We start from the raw sequence: 14,211 nt of genomic DNA on the forward strand, positions 1-14,211 counted from the left end.
CCTTGATAAAGAATAATTTTATATAAAATCTGGGTGACCTGCAAATGATCCTTCATGTTCATGTTGAAAAATAAATGAAGTCTTTTCTCATCAAAATCAAACACTTAGAATAGTCGGCGAACGTGGGAACGTCATGCAACAAAACAGAAAATTTACATTTTAGTATATTTATTTAATGTACTCTCACTGTCCGCTTTATTAGGTACACCTCACTATTGCTGGGTTGGACTCGTTTTGCCTTCAAAACCGCCTTAATTCATTGTGTCATGAAATCAACACGGTGATGAAAGCATCCCTTAGAGGTTCTGGTCCATATTAACACAACATGGTCACAGTCACCTCCATGATGGGACTCTCCCGCTCTATAACAACCCAAAGGTTCTGGGCTGGATGGAAATCTGGTGACTGTGAAGGTGGTTGGAGTTCAGTGAACTCATCGTTATGTTCTAGAAACCAGTTAGAGATGATCTGAGCTTTGTGACATGGTGCTTTATCCTGCTGGAAGTAGCTGTCAGAAGATGGATGGGTCCATGTGGTCATAAAGGGATGGACACGGTCAGCAACAGTTGATGGTGGCTCCGGAGTTTTCTGCCAGCTGCCTCACTGCCTGCAGTAATTTTCTGGTTCAGAGTCTAACAGCGAGCCTGAGACTGAGCAGAATGTTCAAGACTGCCACCATTATTATGCTGTGCTGTGTAATGTTTGTGTGCAGCATGCAGATCACCTCACGCTGTTTACTTTGCACTATTTGAGTGCTAGCAGGTAGCTCGTTCACGATGAAGTTGGGCATTTTTCCTTTAGCGAGTTTATCGTGTGTTTTCTGGCCCCGCCATCCCGTTTATTTGTAGAGGCCTGCGGCGGTATGGGTCAGACCCACGGCAGCTGCCTAGATCAACATCTCAGCCTCATAAGTTAGTTGTTTTATTTCATATGTTTAGCAGCACATTAAGACGAGCCAGTTGAGGTGGCTTGAGCATGTCCAACCTGGAGGAGACCTAAAGGGAGACCAAGGACACACTGGAGGGACTAATGTCTCTCGGCGGGCCAGGGAACACCTTGGAATTCTCCCGGAAGAGCTGGCCCAGGAGGGAAGTTTGGGCCTCTGTGCTTAGGCTACTGCCCCCACAACCCAACCTCAGATAAGCAGAAGAGAATGGGCGGATGGATAACAGCAGGCAACAGTCTCATGTGGACGTTTTTGCCAGAAGTGTGGCTCTGTGCTCATCTGAGCTGAAAGACAGGATATTAAACTTGATTACCAGAGACATGCTGCGTCTTTCTGTGGTGGAAGGTGATGGCTTCCAGAAGATGGTTTTTGCCTTCAATCCCAGATGCACACTTCCCTACACCAGTGGTTCCCAACCTTTTTCCCAAGAGACCCCGTTTTTTTACTAGTAAAATTTTTGACGACCCCCTCCCATTTTCTCTTCCAGTGCAAACAGTATTAATAAATGATAAAATTGTTCAAGCACATTTTATTATGCTTTGATTCAATAGATAACAGTAATAGTAGGCTCCAGTACAGAACAAAGTCATTAACAAAACCAAACACAGTTTGTATTACTTTTCTGAACACATTGTTTCTTGTAAACACCGATAAATCAATCATTCCTTTCAATAAACGTTCGACACATAAAAAATACACTGAGCAAAATGTACTTAAATGTGTATATTACTGTTTATACTAGATTATTTACTGTAAACGCTGTGATTAATCAACCGGTCCTATCTTTAATGAACTTTTGACACTTGAAAATAAAACAGTGAGCTGAGCAAAATGCTCTTAAAAGTGTGTTACTCTTTCTGTACTAATTATTTCCTGTCTTACTATCAGTAAACTTTTCACTCATGAAAAAATGTGAGCAAAATGTAGGCTATAAACATGTAATAAATGAAGTTTTAACCCCGTAAAGTGGAGAGGTCCTGGCAATCCACTGAGAGGCTTTGGCGCCCCCTTGTGGGGGTCGGGACCCCCAGATTAGGAACCACTGCCCTACACCATTGTAGTCGTTGCATTAATTTTCATACAGTTTGTTGTAGTTCAGTAAAGGTAGTCTTTTCTCAAAAGGAATCATCTGAGATTTCACATACAAACTCATCAGAATTTCCCCCCACCTGAATGACAACAGATGATTTAATAGAATATTTGAATAATTGATAGCTGCAGACCTACTTTCATCCACACCTGCTGCTATTTTCTGAAAACCCTAGAGATGGTTTTGGGTCCTACTTACTCAGCAGATTCTGAAATACTCAGTCTGGTACCAAAAATCATGTCGCATGCAAAATCGTTTAAACTCTTTTTCTTCTCCATTTTGATGCTCAGTTTTAACTTCAGCAAGTGGTCTTTGCCGTGTTTACAGGACTGAATTCTCTGAATCGCAGCCATGCCGCTGGCCGAAATAGATGTTTAATCGATGTACCTAAAAAAGTGGCCGATGAGTGTATAATTCTATACAATGTGCACAATCATGCATCGTCCACCTGCTATTAAAAAAACACTATTTGGTGTAAAGTCATCAGTATGATGAGAGGATGCATTGACTAGCTAATGTAATCGAGTACGTTTTGATACCGCCACTTATCTGTTATTACTGATATTAGTGGTTGTATTTGAAGCAGCAACATCTCCAGCATGTCTCGCTTCAACTGTTTAGTCCGATTTTTCTCTGCTGCTTCTCTTCAGATGTCAATTCATTCCAGCAGACGACAAAATGGATTGACGATGTGAGGACGGAGAGAGGAAGTGATGTCATCATTATGCTCGTTGGCAATAAAACAGACTTGGCAGACAAGAGGTGAGTAGGTGCTCAGCCTTACTCCGGCCATGAGATCCAGGCTCGTTCTCTTAAACAGGTTAGGAACAAATCATCAGACTGACTACCGTGGTGCTTTTTTCCAAACGAGAAAATGCTGTTGAGTCGCGTTTGACGAAGCCAAGATGGGGGAGAACTAGACTTTACACGGGGGAGGATTAAAGTAAAAGGGTAGGAAATGAGCAGAACATCTTTGGTGTGTTCTTGCTGTGTTGAAATTCTAATTCCATCTTTTAGTTCTTTTTAAAACACAGTCAGCGTCAGCCTGACGATGTTTGCAGTCGCAAACGAAACGTTGCAGGTAAATAAAACCTTTCTGTGTTTTAAAAAGAACTAAAAGATGGAATGAGCAGAACGATGCATCAGCGGGAGAACCTGAGAAAATAACGGGAAACATTTAGGTTCTAATGGCCGGTGTTCTGGTGGCTAAATTTATTGATCATACAAGTTTATAGGATTTATTCTACACGCACATTTCACGTATAAAGGAGTCTGTGTGACAAACTACGGGCCTCTTTACTAGGGATGCACCGATGGATCGGCACTTGATCGTAATCGGCCGATAGCGCCCCTATCGGTTTTGATTGGAATTTTCAAAATAGATCAAAGCAAACCGATCAGGTAGGGTTGTCACGGTAACCAGTGTAGCGGTAAACCCCGGTAAAAAAAAAAGTTGACAATAATAATAACCGTCTTGTTTTTAAAAAAACTATATTATCTTGGTGGGTTTACCGTGGCTGCGGTGTAGGCGCGGTGACCCTTACCAGCCACCGGATCATCTGCTGAAGTTGCCGGCGGCACATGCGCACTTTGTTGTTTACAACCAAAACTTTCTTGAAGCTAAAGCTGAAATAATGGTCAAAGGAGGAGACGGCAGCGCTCAGGAGGACATTTATTATCCCTCAAAGAAGACAAAGTCGGAAGTACGGGCATATTTTAGATATTTGAAGAATGCCGAGGGAGTTTATAGAAGACGGATGGACGGCTATCCTGTTTGCAGCGCGAGCAGAAAAAGTGTCTGTGAAAGGCAGCAACGCTTCAAATCTCATGACACATCTGATGACCATCACCCACAACTCTACAGTCAACGCAAGGCAAGCTAACGTTAGCGTTTTAGCTAAAATGCGTGATCCGAGGATTTGGGTTGAGGGAGAACGCAACGAGTCGCTATATAAAGCAGCCGCAGCGCCGCTACCTGCATATAAACCGTGTTGCTGACACCCCCATGTTGAAATGACGCTATGCATTACGGGGCTCCCAGGGGCAGATAAGAGTTGGTCTCTCTCCGAGAATAATTATGAATTTAACAATGATTACTGCCTGATGACATTTTCCCACATCTGCAAAGCTCACTGGAAGGACACAAACCGAGGACGATACTTTCCTGATATAGGGTTTATTACTCAAGTAAGGGTAAAAAAGTATCTGATTAGAAGGCTACTTGAGTACTAAGTATCATCTGATCTAATATTTTTAAAATGATGACATCAAACAGACATAAAATAAGAAGTTATGGGCAAATATTGGTATTTTAAAGACTAAAGGGGAAAAATGTAAACTAATGAACAACATAATTACAAAATAACACATTTTAGGCAAAATTTAGACACAAACTGAGGACAATATTTCCTGACATACAGGGTTTATTTAATTGTGTGAAAATGTAGCACGTTTAAAAAAAATACCGCGATAATACCGAAAACCGTGATAATTTTGGTCACAATAACCGTGAGGTTACATTTTCACACTGTGACAACCCTAACACAGACCATTTTAGATTAGGTTACATTTCCTTTATTCCCAGATTATGTAGTTTGTAGCACTCATTATAATGTTGTAGAAAATTTCTGGCCAATCCACGTGATCGGTATCGGTGATCGGTATCTGTGATCAGCATTCTTTGATATCGGTATTGGTGATCGGCAGCAAAAAACCTGATCGGTGCATCCCTACTCTTTACACTGGATTAAGGTCGGAGGATAATCATTGGATGTTCACCTGATTAACCTTTGGTGTTACTTTTTTATCACACGTGTCAGACACGAGGCCCGCGGAGCATTTTTATGTGGCCCGTGAGATAAATATAAAAAAATCTTAAAACTGACCCGCTGGCCGATTTTACCGCAAAGACTACAACTCCCATGATGCTTTGAGGCGTTAGCGTGGAGCCGAAGCGCCCCCTCCTTTGTGTTTTTTTCCAGCATCTGCTGCCGGTGTCTGCAGCTCCGCTGTCTCGGACAAACTAAACACTCCTCTCACTCAGCGCCGAGTTTACTCAGCTATTTGCTGACGGTGAAGCCCAGAAATGGAGATTTTAACCGCTCAGTAATGAAAGTTTTCCAATTAACTTCCAGACAGAGCTGATATAACTCCAGCGAGCAGCGACACGCTCAAACCAGCATGACTCTGTGGCTGCTGTAGTTTTTATTTTTCCTCCCCGACACACAACAACGTGGTCAAGCTGCTCAGACATGTTCATCAGCACAAACCTGTGTGAGCACCTGTTGTCATCTAATGTTGTCATTATTATGATGAAGATGAACAAAACAACAGGAGTCTCCTCCTCAGCTCAGATCAACCCCATGATGCAGGTATCTGGCTGGAACAGGTGAGCATCACAGTAAACCAGTGGAGCAAACTGAGCTTTAAATATGTTGGTTTTATGCTCTTTTTCTGCTCCAAAACATGAAAGTTAACAGGTGAGATGTTGCGTTTTCATTTAAGATAAAATGATATTTTTATGTTGTTGTTGGCCCGTGAGAAAAGATTTAACCTACAGTAAACAGGAAGTGGAAAGGCTGCAGATAGATGAATAGAATAGAAAATCCCTTTATTGTTCCTCAGTGGGGAAAGCTAGACGTCACAGCAGCGATGACACGTATTACAGGAGAAAAAAGGAGAATAAAAAATAAGAAAAATGAATAAACAAGAAAACATAAATCCTGAATAGATTTATAAAATGCTGATTATACCACAAGTAATGAATACCACTGATGCCTTTTATTTAAAACCGACTTGCTCGTGTGTAATTTGGTTATTCCACATTCAGTGTTGATGCAAAAATAAGTTTGTTTCCAAATTAAAAGGTTCAAAATTGCAGATGTGTTGATAAAGAAAATGTGCAAATTTTCCGTCACTTTTTCAAAAAATATTAAGTTTGGCCCTCGACTCCGTCCCAGAGTTTCATTTCGGCCCCTTGTGAGTTTGAGTTTGGCACCCCTGATTTAGATCAAAGCTAATAAACACTAGCAAACATCTAAGTGGATTAAGGTCAGATGGGTTTACAGATATGAAACTAAAAGCTGATGTGTTAGTAGCTGAGGCATTCACAAGGCACGCTCTGGGTTGTTTTCAACAAAGATGCTCTTCGTTTTGAACTCTGGCATGAAAGATGATGGGTGAAGTGTATCACTTCAAGGAAATGCTGCTAAATTCTGCATATTCCACCTTTAATCACTGGTATCATATTTATATATTAAATTATACATCAGAAATGCTGTTTTTAATTATAAGCACTGTTTTTATGTGCATTTTGTAGAGCAGTACCCTTTCATTATCACAATATGCAAGATATGCGGTCATACTGAATGTTCTGTTCGTCATAAAAAATCAATCTGTGTGTGCTGAGTAGTTTCATTGTTACATATGGCCTTGATTTCCCATGTGAGAACAACAATTTACAGCTGGAGAGGGTTTCTCACTCGCTGTTTTATATCATAGTGTGTCAGAAACAGAAGGAAAGGCAAGAAAATGCTGCTGAGAGCAATTTCTGATCTCGTCTCACCTGGCCGGCCAATTAAAGCTCAGGGTTTTAATACAGAAAGAAAGAAAAATAGACTAAGAGCTTTCGTTTCACACTATAATCCGATTGCATCGTTTATGCAGAGTGCAGGGAAAATATTTTACACATGTTGTCCTCCAGCAAGATTGCTTCATTTTTTTCTTTTAATTAAATCATGGTTAATTTATTCTAACTGGAGTTTAGCTGGGTCATAATGTGGTCTGAAAGTTAAATCCTCGCCAAATGTTCCGTGGAAAGGAAGCAAATGCAATAAGGTCCTGTCAGCATCCTTTATTAATTTGCTCCTTACGTGAGCCTCATCGGCTCATGTAAGCCGACGGATTTCTGCTTAAATCTGTGCACAGAAATTAAAATGGCAGGTTTTCAGTGCAATTGTCAAGAATTATAATCTAAACCTCGCTGAGCTTCTTAATTTTTAAAGTTAGTGCAAAGAAACTCAGTGATGATGAGAGATGAAATTGTTAGACATTAATGAAAAAATTGCTGCCAGTACAGATGTTACGGTGTGCGCTCAGCTGCTTCTGACACGTTAGGAGAGAATGTGGTAACAACTCATCTGTTTAGTCTTTAAAGGGACTGTAAGGAAGTTTGAAGTTTTTATGCTCGCGATCGCCACTCAGGCCTAACACGTAACTGCAGCTTCAAAAGATAGCTCGTGCACGAGGCGCGCATGCTGTACGTGCACACTCCTTAACGAAAATAACAGCTGAGACAGTCGTGTGTGTGTGTGTGTGTGTGTGCGTGTGCGTGCGTGTGTGTGTGCGTGTGCGTGTGTGTGTGTGTGGCCCGGAGGACAGAAGAACACAGCAAATTAATAAAAAATAATGTGCCTCTGTCTCTGCAGCTGCACTTTCTCGTCGGCCGGCCGAACGTGCAATGTGTGTGTGGGGGTGGGGGTGGGTTGCCTGGAGGACAGAGGACAGGAGAACACGCAGCTAATTAATTAAACAATTTGGTTCTGTACCTTTCTCTTTAGCACATCCGACTAGGGATGGGTACCTTTGACATTTGAATCGATTCAGTACTAATTCCCGGTACCTAGGAATCGATACCGGTACTTAACGGTACCAATTTTCGATACTTTTGAGTGTTTATTATTTTAATTCTCTTTTATAATTAAATATATTTTTTTCTCAATATATAACAATATTTGATAAACATCACGATAAATAACATACAACTGTTTGTATTTTAACATTGTCCTTGTAGTTTTATAAGCTGATAATTAAACTGAAGCAAACATCTTTACTGTGAACTAAATTTACTGTGTATCTTCATTCCTTTTGCCGTCTTTTCATTTGATTTTTCCTACTGGGAAGCTAGAATTTCCAAGGAGAAAGCGAACGCACCATTAGCTGATAACAATGGTAGCAATGGAAGCTAACATACCAAGCTAACGTTATCTTAAACAGTTTATTTTACCGAAACGAGGCACCGTTTGAAATGACGTGAATCGGTGCTCGGTCGGTACTATGGAATTTGGTCAGTACCTTAAAAAGTACCGAATTCGGTACCCATCCCTACAGCCGACAAAGGTTTATGATGGGTCAGTCCTCCTGCATGCTCAGATCTTGCCCTTCCCTCGCTTGAAAAATTGTTCCAAAATGAAAGTTGAACTTGCATCTTTTTTATCCATGAATTCAATGCCTTTTGGCAAGTCCTGAACACTGACCTTAATTGAGGCAAGTGAGGCCTGCAGTTCTTTAGAAGTTGTCCTGGGGTCTTTTGTGACCTCGCGGATGAGTTGTCTTTGCGCTCTTGGGGTAATTTTGGTCAGCTGCCCACTCCTGGGAAGGTTCAAACTTGTGTTATCTTTGACTAATGGTTAAATGTGATTGATGATCAGAAACATTTTGTGTGACAAACTTGCAAAAGAATTAGAAATCAGAAAGGGGACAAATAGTTTTTCACACCACTGTATGTTAGGTGTTCATCGTTGTTTCTCAGAAGACCAGCAGCAGACTGACTTACGCCTCTGGTGTTTCTGGACTTTCTGGCTGGAGTACAGCAGAGATCCTTGTCTGTGTTTCACACTTTGTGTCAGAGAGAGAACAAAGCAATCACTGCCAGACATTGGCGGTTGTAAACAGGGGCCTGGGCCCCTATAGAACCGGCCCTGGCCCCTGTTATGGCCCCTGTGCTGAAGAGATCGGATTACCCCCCCCCCCCGAGCTGCCTCGGAGATGGGAACTAATGCGCTGCAGCGTTTCAAACGGAGCCTTTAGAGCGCAGCACACTCTGTGGACAGAACTGTTTACCCAGTGGATTTTTGAATAAAAGATTTAAAATAGTTTAAGTGGGACCCAAAGAAATTCTTGAGGACGACTAACAGAAAAGACGCTAAGAGACGAAGGCAAGCAATACAGTTTATTTTCCTGACATCAATGAATTTCCTTTGGCAAAATTGTGCACAAGCACAAAATTAGTCATATGGCGAAGACAAAAAAGAATTTTGATATTGCCCAAATTTTTCCCTTTTTTTCTTGCGCCCCCATGAAAAAATACTGGCCCCACTGTGGCCCCCCTGGAAAATTTGGCCTAGAACCGCCCCTGCTGTCAGATTCATTAAAACGCCATACAAATTTGCTGTTGTAATTTCTCAGGGGGCAGTGTAATTAATTGTTCCTTCACTGTTAGCCAATTAAGGCTGTGCTTACACTAAAATGACCACGCATGAACAGTATTATTAGCTGCTGTTCTGGGTTCAGATTCTATTTCGCATTCATTAACATGACCCTCTGTTTACAGGCAAATCACAATCGAGGAAGGAGAACAGAGAGCTAAAGAGATGAATGTCATGTTCATAGAGACCAGCGCTAAGACTGGTTACAACGTCAAACAGGTGAGTGGGGTCACTAGTTGGTGGACCATGGGACCATATTAGAATATGAAGAACAGAACACGTTGATGATAGCTCATCACCATCAGTGTGTGAATGGATGAATGATACACTGTAGTGTTAAAGTCCTCTGACTCTGAACGACGCTATACAAGTGCAGGTTATTTATTATTCATTCTCATGACATCATATATGTGAGAAAGACCAAGAACAGAGCATGTGACATGCTCTCAGCTGATCACTTTAGAGCTGACCGTAAAGCTAAAGATGCGTTCATTTGATTATCTTTAGCTTTAGTCTGTCAATGTGGCCTAGTGTGAATGTTACAGCCACGGCAATACTCGCGACTGAAGGAGTACAAGCACATGCAGCAAGGGTTTTATTCACGGACGGAGAAGGCAAGAAACGTGAGTTTTAGAGATGCCAACTGCATAAAGAGGTGGATGGGGGACAAAGTTGTTCATGCTAAAAAGTCTCTGAAATGCATTAAAACAATGTAAACACATTGGTAAATACACTATTGTGGACCTGACATGTGACTGTAATGGTGGCAGGATACCTCAGAATAGTGCAACACCCTCTCTTGGCCTGGTCGGGAATTGTTTTGCAATAAACTCCAGCTGATGAAGAAGTCTGAGATGTTTAGATCAGCGCTCAGCAGGGACACTGAGAGGCTGCAGGCGCATCAGTGAGTTTGCGGCCGCTGCGCAGGGGGAGGGGGGAGAGGGCTGAAGCAGCTGGGGATTTAAAAACCATTGCAAAGAGCCCTGATCGAGTTATGATCATAATTTCGCTGTGAAAACGTCATGATTCACAGGAGTCCATGTGTGGTCTAATCCGAGATGTAGATATAGTATATCCACACATTAAAGCTAATTGATGAGCAATTATTTGGCTCATTAATATGACAAGTAATTCACCTAATCCTAATTACTGTTGATGGATGTGAGGCACTTTAAAAGGACCCTGTGGAGATTTTTGTTTGCAGTCACTGAACAAGCACTGCATACATCCGTGAGGTCTAATTAGTCTTGCGTAGCCAGACTCCACAGTGATCCCCGCAGAGCTGAGTCAGCAGAGAAGATGGTCCAGCTGCAATAAGAGATGGAGCGGAGAGCCACATGTTTCTTCAAACAAGGAGTTTTCAAACATGGAAGTTTCAAATTGTAGCGTAGATAATCTACATACTAGAATTAATGCTGTTTGCTATCAGCTTTGTTAGATTCTGAGAAAGATCAAACAAGTTAGCAAATGCAGCTTATATCATATATAAATATCTAGGATATTAATATAATCGTGCCCTGCGATGGACTGGCTCTCTGTCCAGGGTGTACCCCGCCTGATTGCCCGTTGACCGCTGGAGATAGGCACCAGCGTGCCCAACCCCCACGTGGACCCTGCATGGACAAAGCGGGTTCAGAAAATGGATGGATTAATTTAATCGATAGGAGTTCATACACCAACCTGCTTGGTCTATATTTAATCCAGAGATTAATATTTAATTTAACCCTTTGATGCATAACGGTCACTACAGTGGACAGGTACTTAAAATTGTTATTTATTTGTTTTTGCTATTAAGCACAGCTGTTGAAGACTTTATTGCATTTGAACCCCTCCATTTGTACTTCAGTAAGTCAAGCCAACATATTTCATGTTCAGATTGCACGCTGTCCACTGAGGTGGACATGTAATAAATTATTTGTAAATTAAATTTTACAAAAAATATGTAAATATGAAATTTGTTTCATTCACACCTAAAGATGAATGAAAAAAAATGTTTAAAAAAATCATGGTTGAAGATTTCATAATTCATGAATCAAAGGGTTAAGAAATTTAATTAATAGCAAAAGTTAATTTATTAAACAGAAGACTTAATGGAATCTTTGCTTGTTCAATAACCAAATATACACCTTTCTGTGTTTCATTTCAAAGAAGTCAGGTTTAAAAAGTTAAGAATTTATCACTAACAAGTTAAAGATGACAATTTTTAACAGCTTTGATATTAAAACCTGGTGTTAAGAGCAACCCTGTGTCTGAATGGAAACTAAATTGAAATGCGTGTGTTGGCTGCGTGGATGAATCTCAGAAGATTTCTCTCAGAGAGAGAAACGCGTTCTGGGTGAAAGAGTTGTTTTGCAGCTAACTAAGTTGTTTCTTAGAGAGAACAGCATACAGACGCCATCTGTCGGAAGTGTCTACCTCACCCAGTCAGGAGACCCTCTTCTGGATCCGAGATGTCAGGTGGAGCTGATGACCTCGGAGCACGAGGTTGGTAGAAGGACCTTGGTGCGACCAAATCGGTCCTGAGGTGTTTCCGGGTCACAACGACTGATGAACTGGTTGCGTCTCAAAAATCAATAACTCTGAAGGAGTTTTGCGTCAGCAGGTGCAGGTGGCGTTTATTCGGAGCGATTCTATCGGCGTGACAGAACAGCTTAGGTGGAGGCTTCAGGGCGGCCGACCCTTATCCTCATGGACTCTCGTCACCACCGAGAGCTTTTGGTTGGTTCAGAACTGGACTTGAGCTGAGGAGTTTTTGTTTTATTAAAACCTCAGAACACGCCCTCTCAGAGATGGAAAGCTTTGGTTATGGAGCAAAGACTTGTGAGGTGGTTACCTTTACCCTGAATTCAGTTCTGCATGGTGTGTACACGTGCAAATGACCTTCTTCACACTGTTAAACATTACTGATCATCATAAACAATAATTATTATTAACCAAAGAATAATAAGTCATTTCAGTAATTAAATACATTTATAATGAACCACGATGATTATTTATGATGATTATTTATAAACCTTGTAATAAACAGTAAAAAGAATTTATTAAAAATTATAATTTTAAATCTTGAAGTGTCCTCCATCTTGGGACGGAACAGCAGACAGATAAAAGGCAGTCAGATTAAAGATGGTTTTCAGCAGACTGTGTCTGCTGTGATGGATAATCTGTGGGACAGAAGTTCAGCAGGACAGTGTGACCTAGCTGGGGAAGTGTGACCTTTGGGTCACAAAATGAGGCCATTCATGCCGCTACAAAATCTAATTTTCTACATATGCTGATGGTCCAGAGATGGAAACAAATCTCTTTTAGTAAATATGTAAACGAGCAACAGCATGGTTGCTGTCCGAATAGTGCCTACATTCTTACTGGGACAAAGTACTTTTTTCCTATCCATCTCTGAAAGACATCGCTGTGGCAGCATCACATCACACCTCCTTCACTGAGTCTCTGATAATGACACAAGCAGAGGATGCTGGTGTCACCCTCTTGTGCCTTTTAGCTTTTAGCCGACTGTCTAATGTTGACTTGAAGCCAGGAAACTGAAACTGCATCATGTGGGATTCTCCCTCTAGATTGGGAATGAGTCTGCCTCAAAGGGAGGAGCTCAAGTATCTTGGTGACCTTTCCCCAAACGATGGTAGAATGGAGCATGAGATGAGCGATGGATCAGGGAGTCATTTGCGGGAATGAATGAATGAATGAATGAAAATGGAGTTGTTAAAAGACAAAACTCTCAATTTACTTTGTCTGTTTCCAACCCTCATCCTTTGGCCATAAGATGTGAATCATGACTCTTATTGTTACGGGATCCAGATAAATCTCCTTTCTTGTCTCGGTCATCTCCAGATAGTGGACTTTCTGGGTCCTTACTTCCAGGGGAGGAAGACTCGCAATATAACTCTGTTCCTGATCCTCTCCCAAAAACAAACATTATTCAGTATATTGGTTAAAGCATAGACACTGGTACAAATAACACACCTTGATCCCCTGAAGCCACCCTCAGCCTTAGCAACAAGGTTTGGAGTGCCGTCATCTGGGGAAGCTTGGAGTAGAGCCACTGCTCCTCTGCATCAAAAGTTGTTCCTGCTGAGGAGGATCTGGCATCTTAGGGTTTTTCCTGGCATGTCCAACTGGAAGGAGACCTTCAAGAAGCTCCAGAACTTACAGAAAAGGGATTATTTATGCTCTCTGGTCTTTGAATGCCTTGGCATTCCCCAGAGGGAGCTGGGATGCGTTACTGGGGAGAGCGATGTCTCGGCTTCCTTCCTGGAGCAGTTTCCCCTGTGACCCAACCTTGGATGGATGGATGGATTGATTATCCAGGAATTAGTGCAAAAATCTAAAATATGCTTTATTTTACTAATATAAAACACTTTAGTGAACATGGTAAACGCACAAGCTTGCTGTCCATGCTATCAGCTGCAGCTCTGCTCGAACCTGTGTTTTTCCTGGATGCTTAAAAAAGAACGACACCTCCATTCACACCTTTCTGATTTGTGACACATTTAGGCTCCTCCCCCACTTTTCTGCCATTCTCCAAGACTGGCAGATTAAAATCGGCCTCCACGTTAAACAGTGTCTGGTCAGGTCTTAGGAAGTGACAGAGTTGGCAAGTATTTAACTCCTCTGTCACAGCCGGTTTAATCCTCCTGCCTGTGAGCTCGGCCTTTCAGAGCAGCTCCAGATACGTCTGCTCCCTGATGTGGTTGGACAGCACATCAAGTCTTTGCCAGCCGCTCTGCCCTTTCCTGCTGTGTGTGGGCACATTTGATGGTTCCAGACACAAAGGAGGACAGCCTGATTCAGTAACACAATCTGCTGCTTAACAGGGGGTAATTGTTTAAATCAGCCTGTGTATGGACTTAAGAAGCAAAGAAAGGAAAGCGGGCTGTATTGCCAGTCAGTGATGGAAGGCGCCTGCCTGGCTCATCCTGCAGCAGAGCAGACACAGGAGGTTATTCTTCACATCCGAG

General features: G+C 41.8%; 1 protein-coding gene across 3 annotated transcripts in view; it reads left to right on the forward strand.

Moving 5' to 3' along the window:
* rab6ba (RAB6B, member RAS oncogene family a) overlaps positions 1 to 14,211 on the forward strand; it is a 76,896-nt gene that overhangs the window by 55,776 nt on the left and 6,909 nt on the right. For all 3 annotated transcript variants that reach the window (XM_015976414.3, XM_015976415.3, XM_015976417.3), the window contains 2 exons: positions 2,687 to 2,798; positions 9,367 to 9,460. In XM_015976414.3, the coding sequence (XP_015831900.3) occupies positions 2,687 to 2,798; positions 9,367 to 9,460 (206 nt within the window). The remainder of the gene's footprint in view (positions 1 to 2,686; positions 2,799 to 9,366; positions 9,461 to 14,211) is intronic.

The sequence above is a fragment of the Nothobranchius furzeri genome, chromosome 16 (assembly GCF_043380555.1).
Source record: "Nothobranchius furzeri strain GRZ-AD chromosome 16, NfurGRZ-RIMD1, whole genome shotgun sequence".
Taxonomy (NCBI): Eukaryota; Metazoa; Chordata; class Actinopteri; order Cyprinodontiformes; family Nothobranchiidae; genus Nothobranchius; species Nothobranchius furzeri.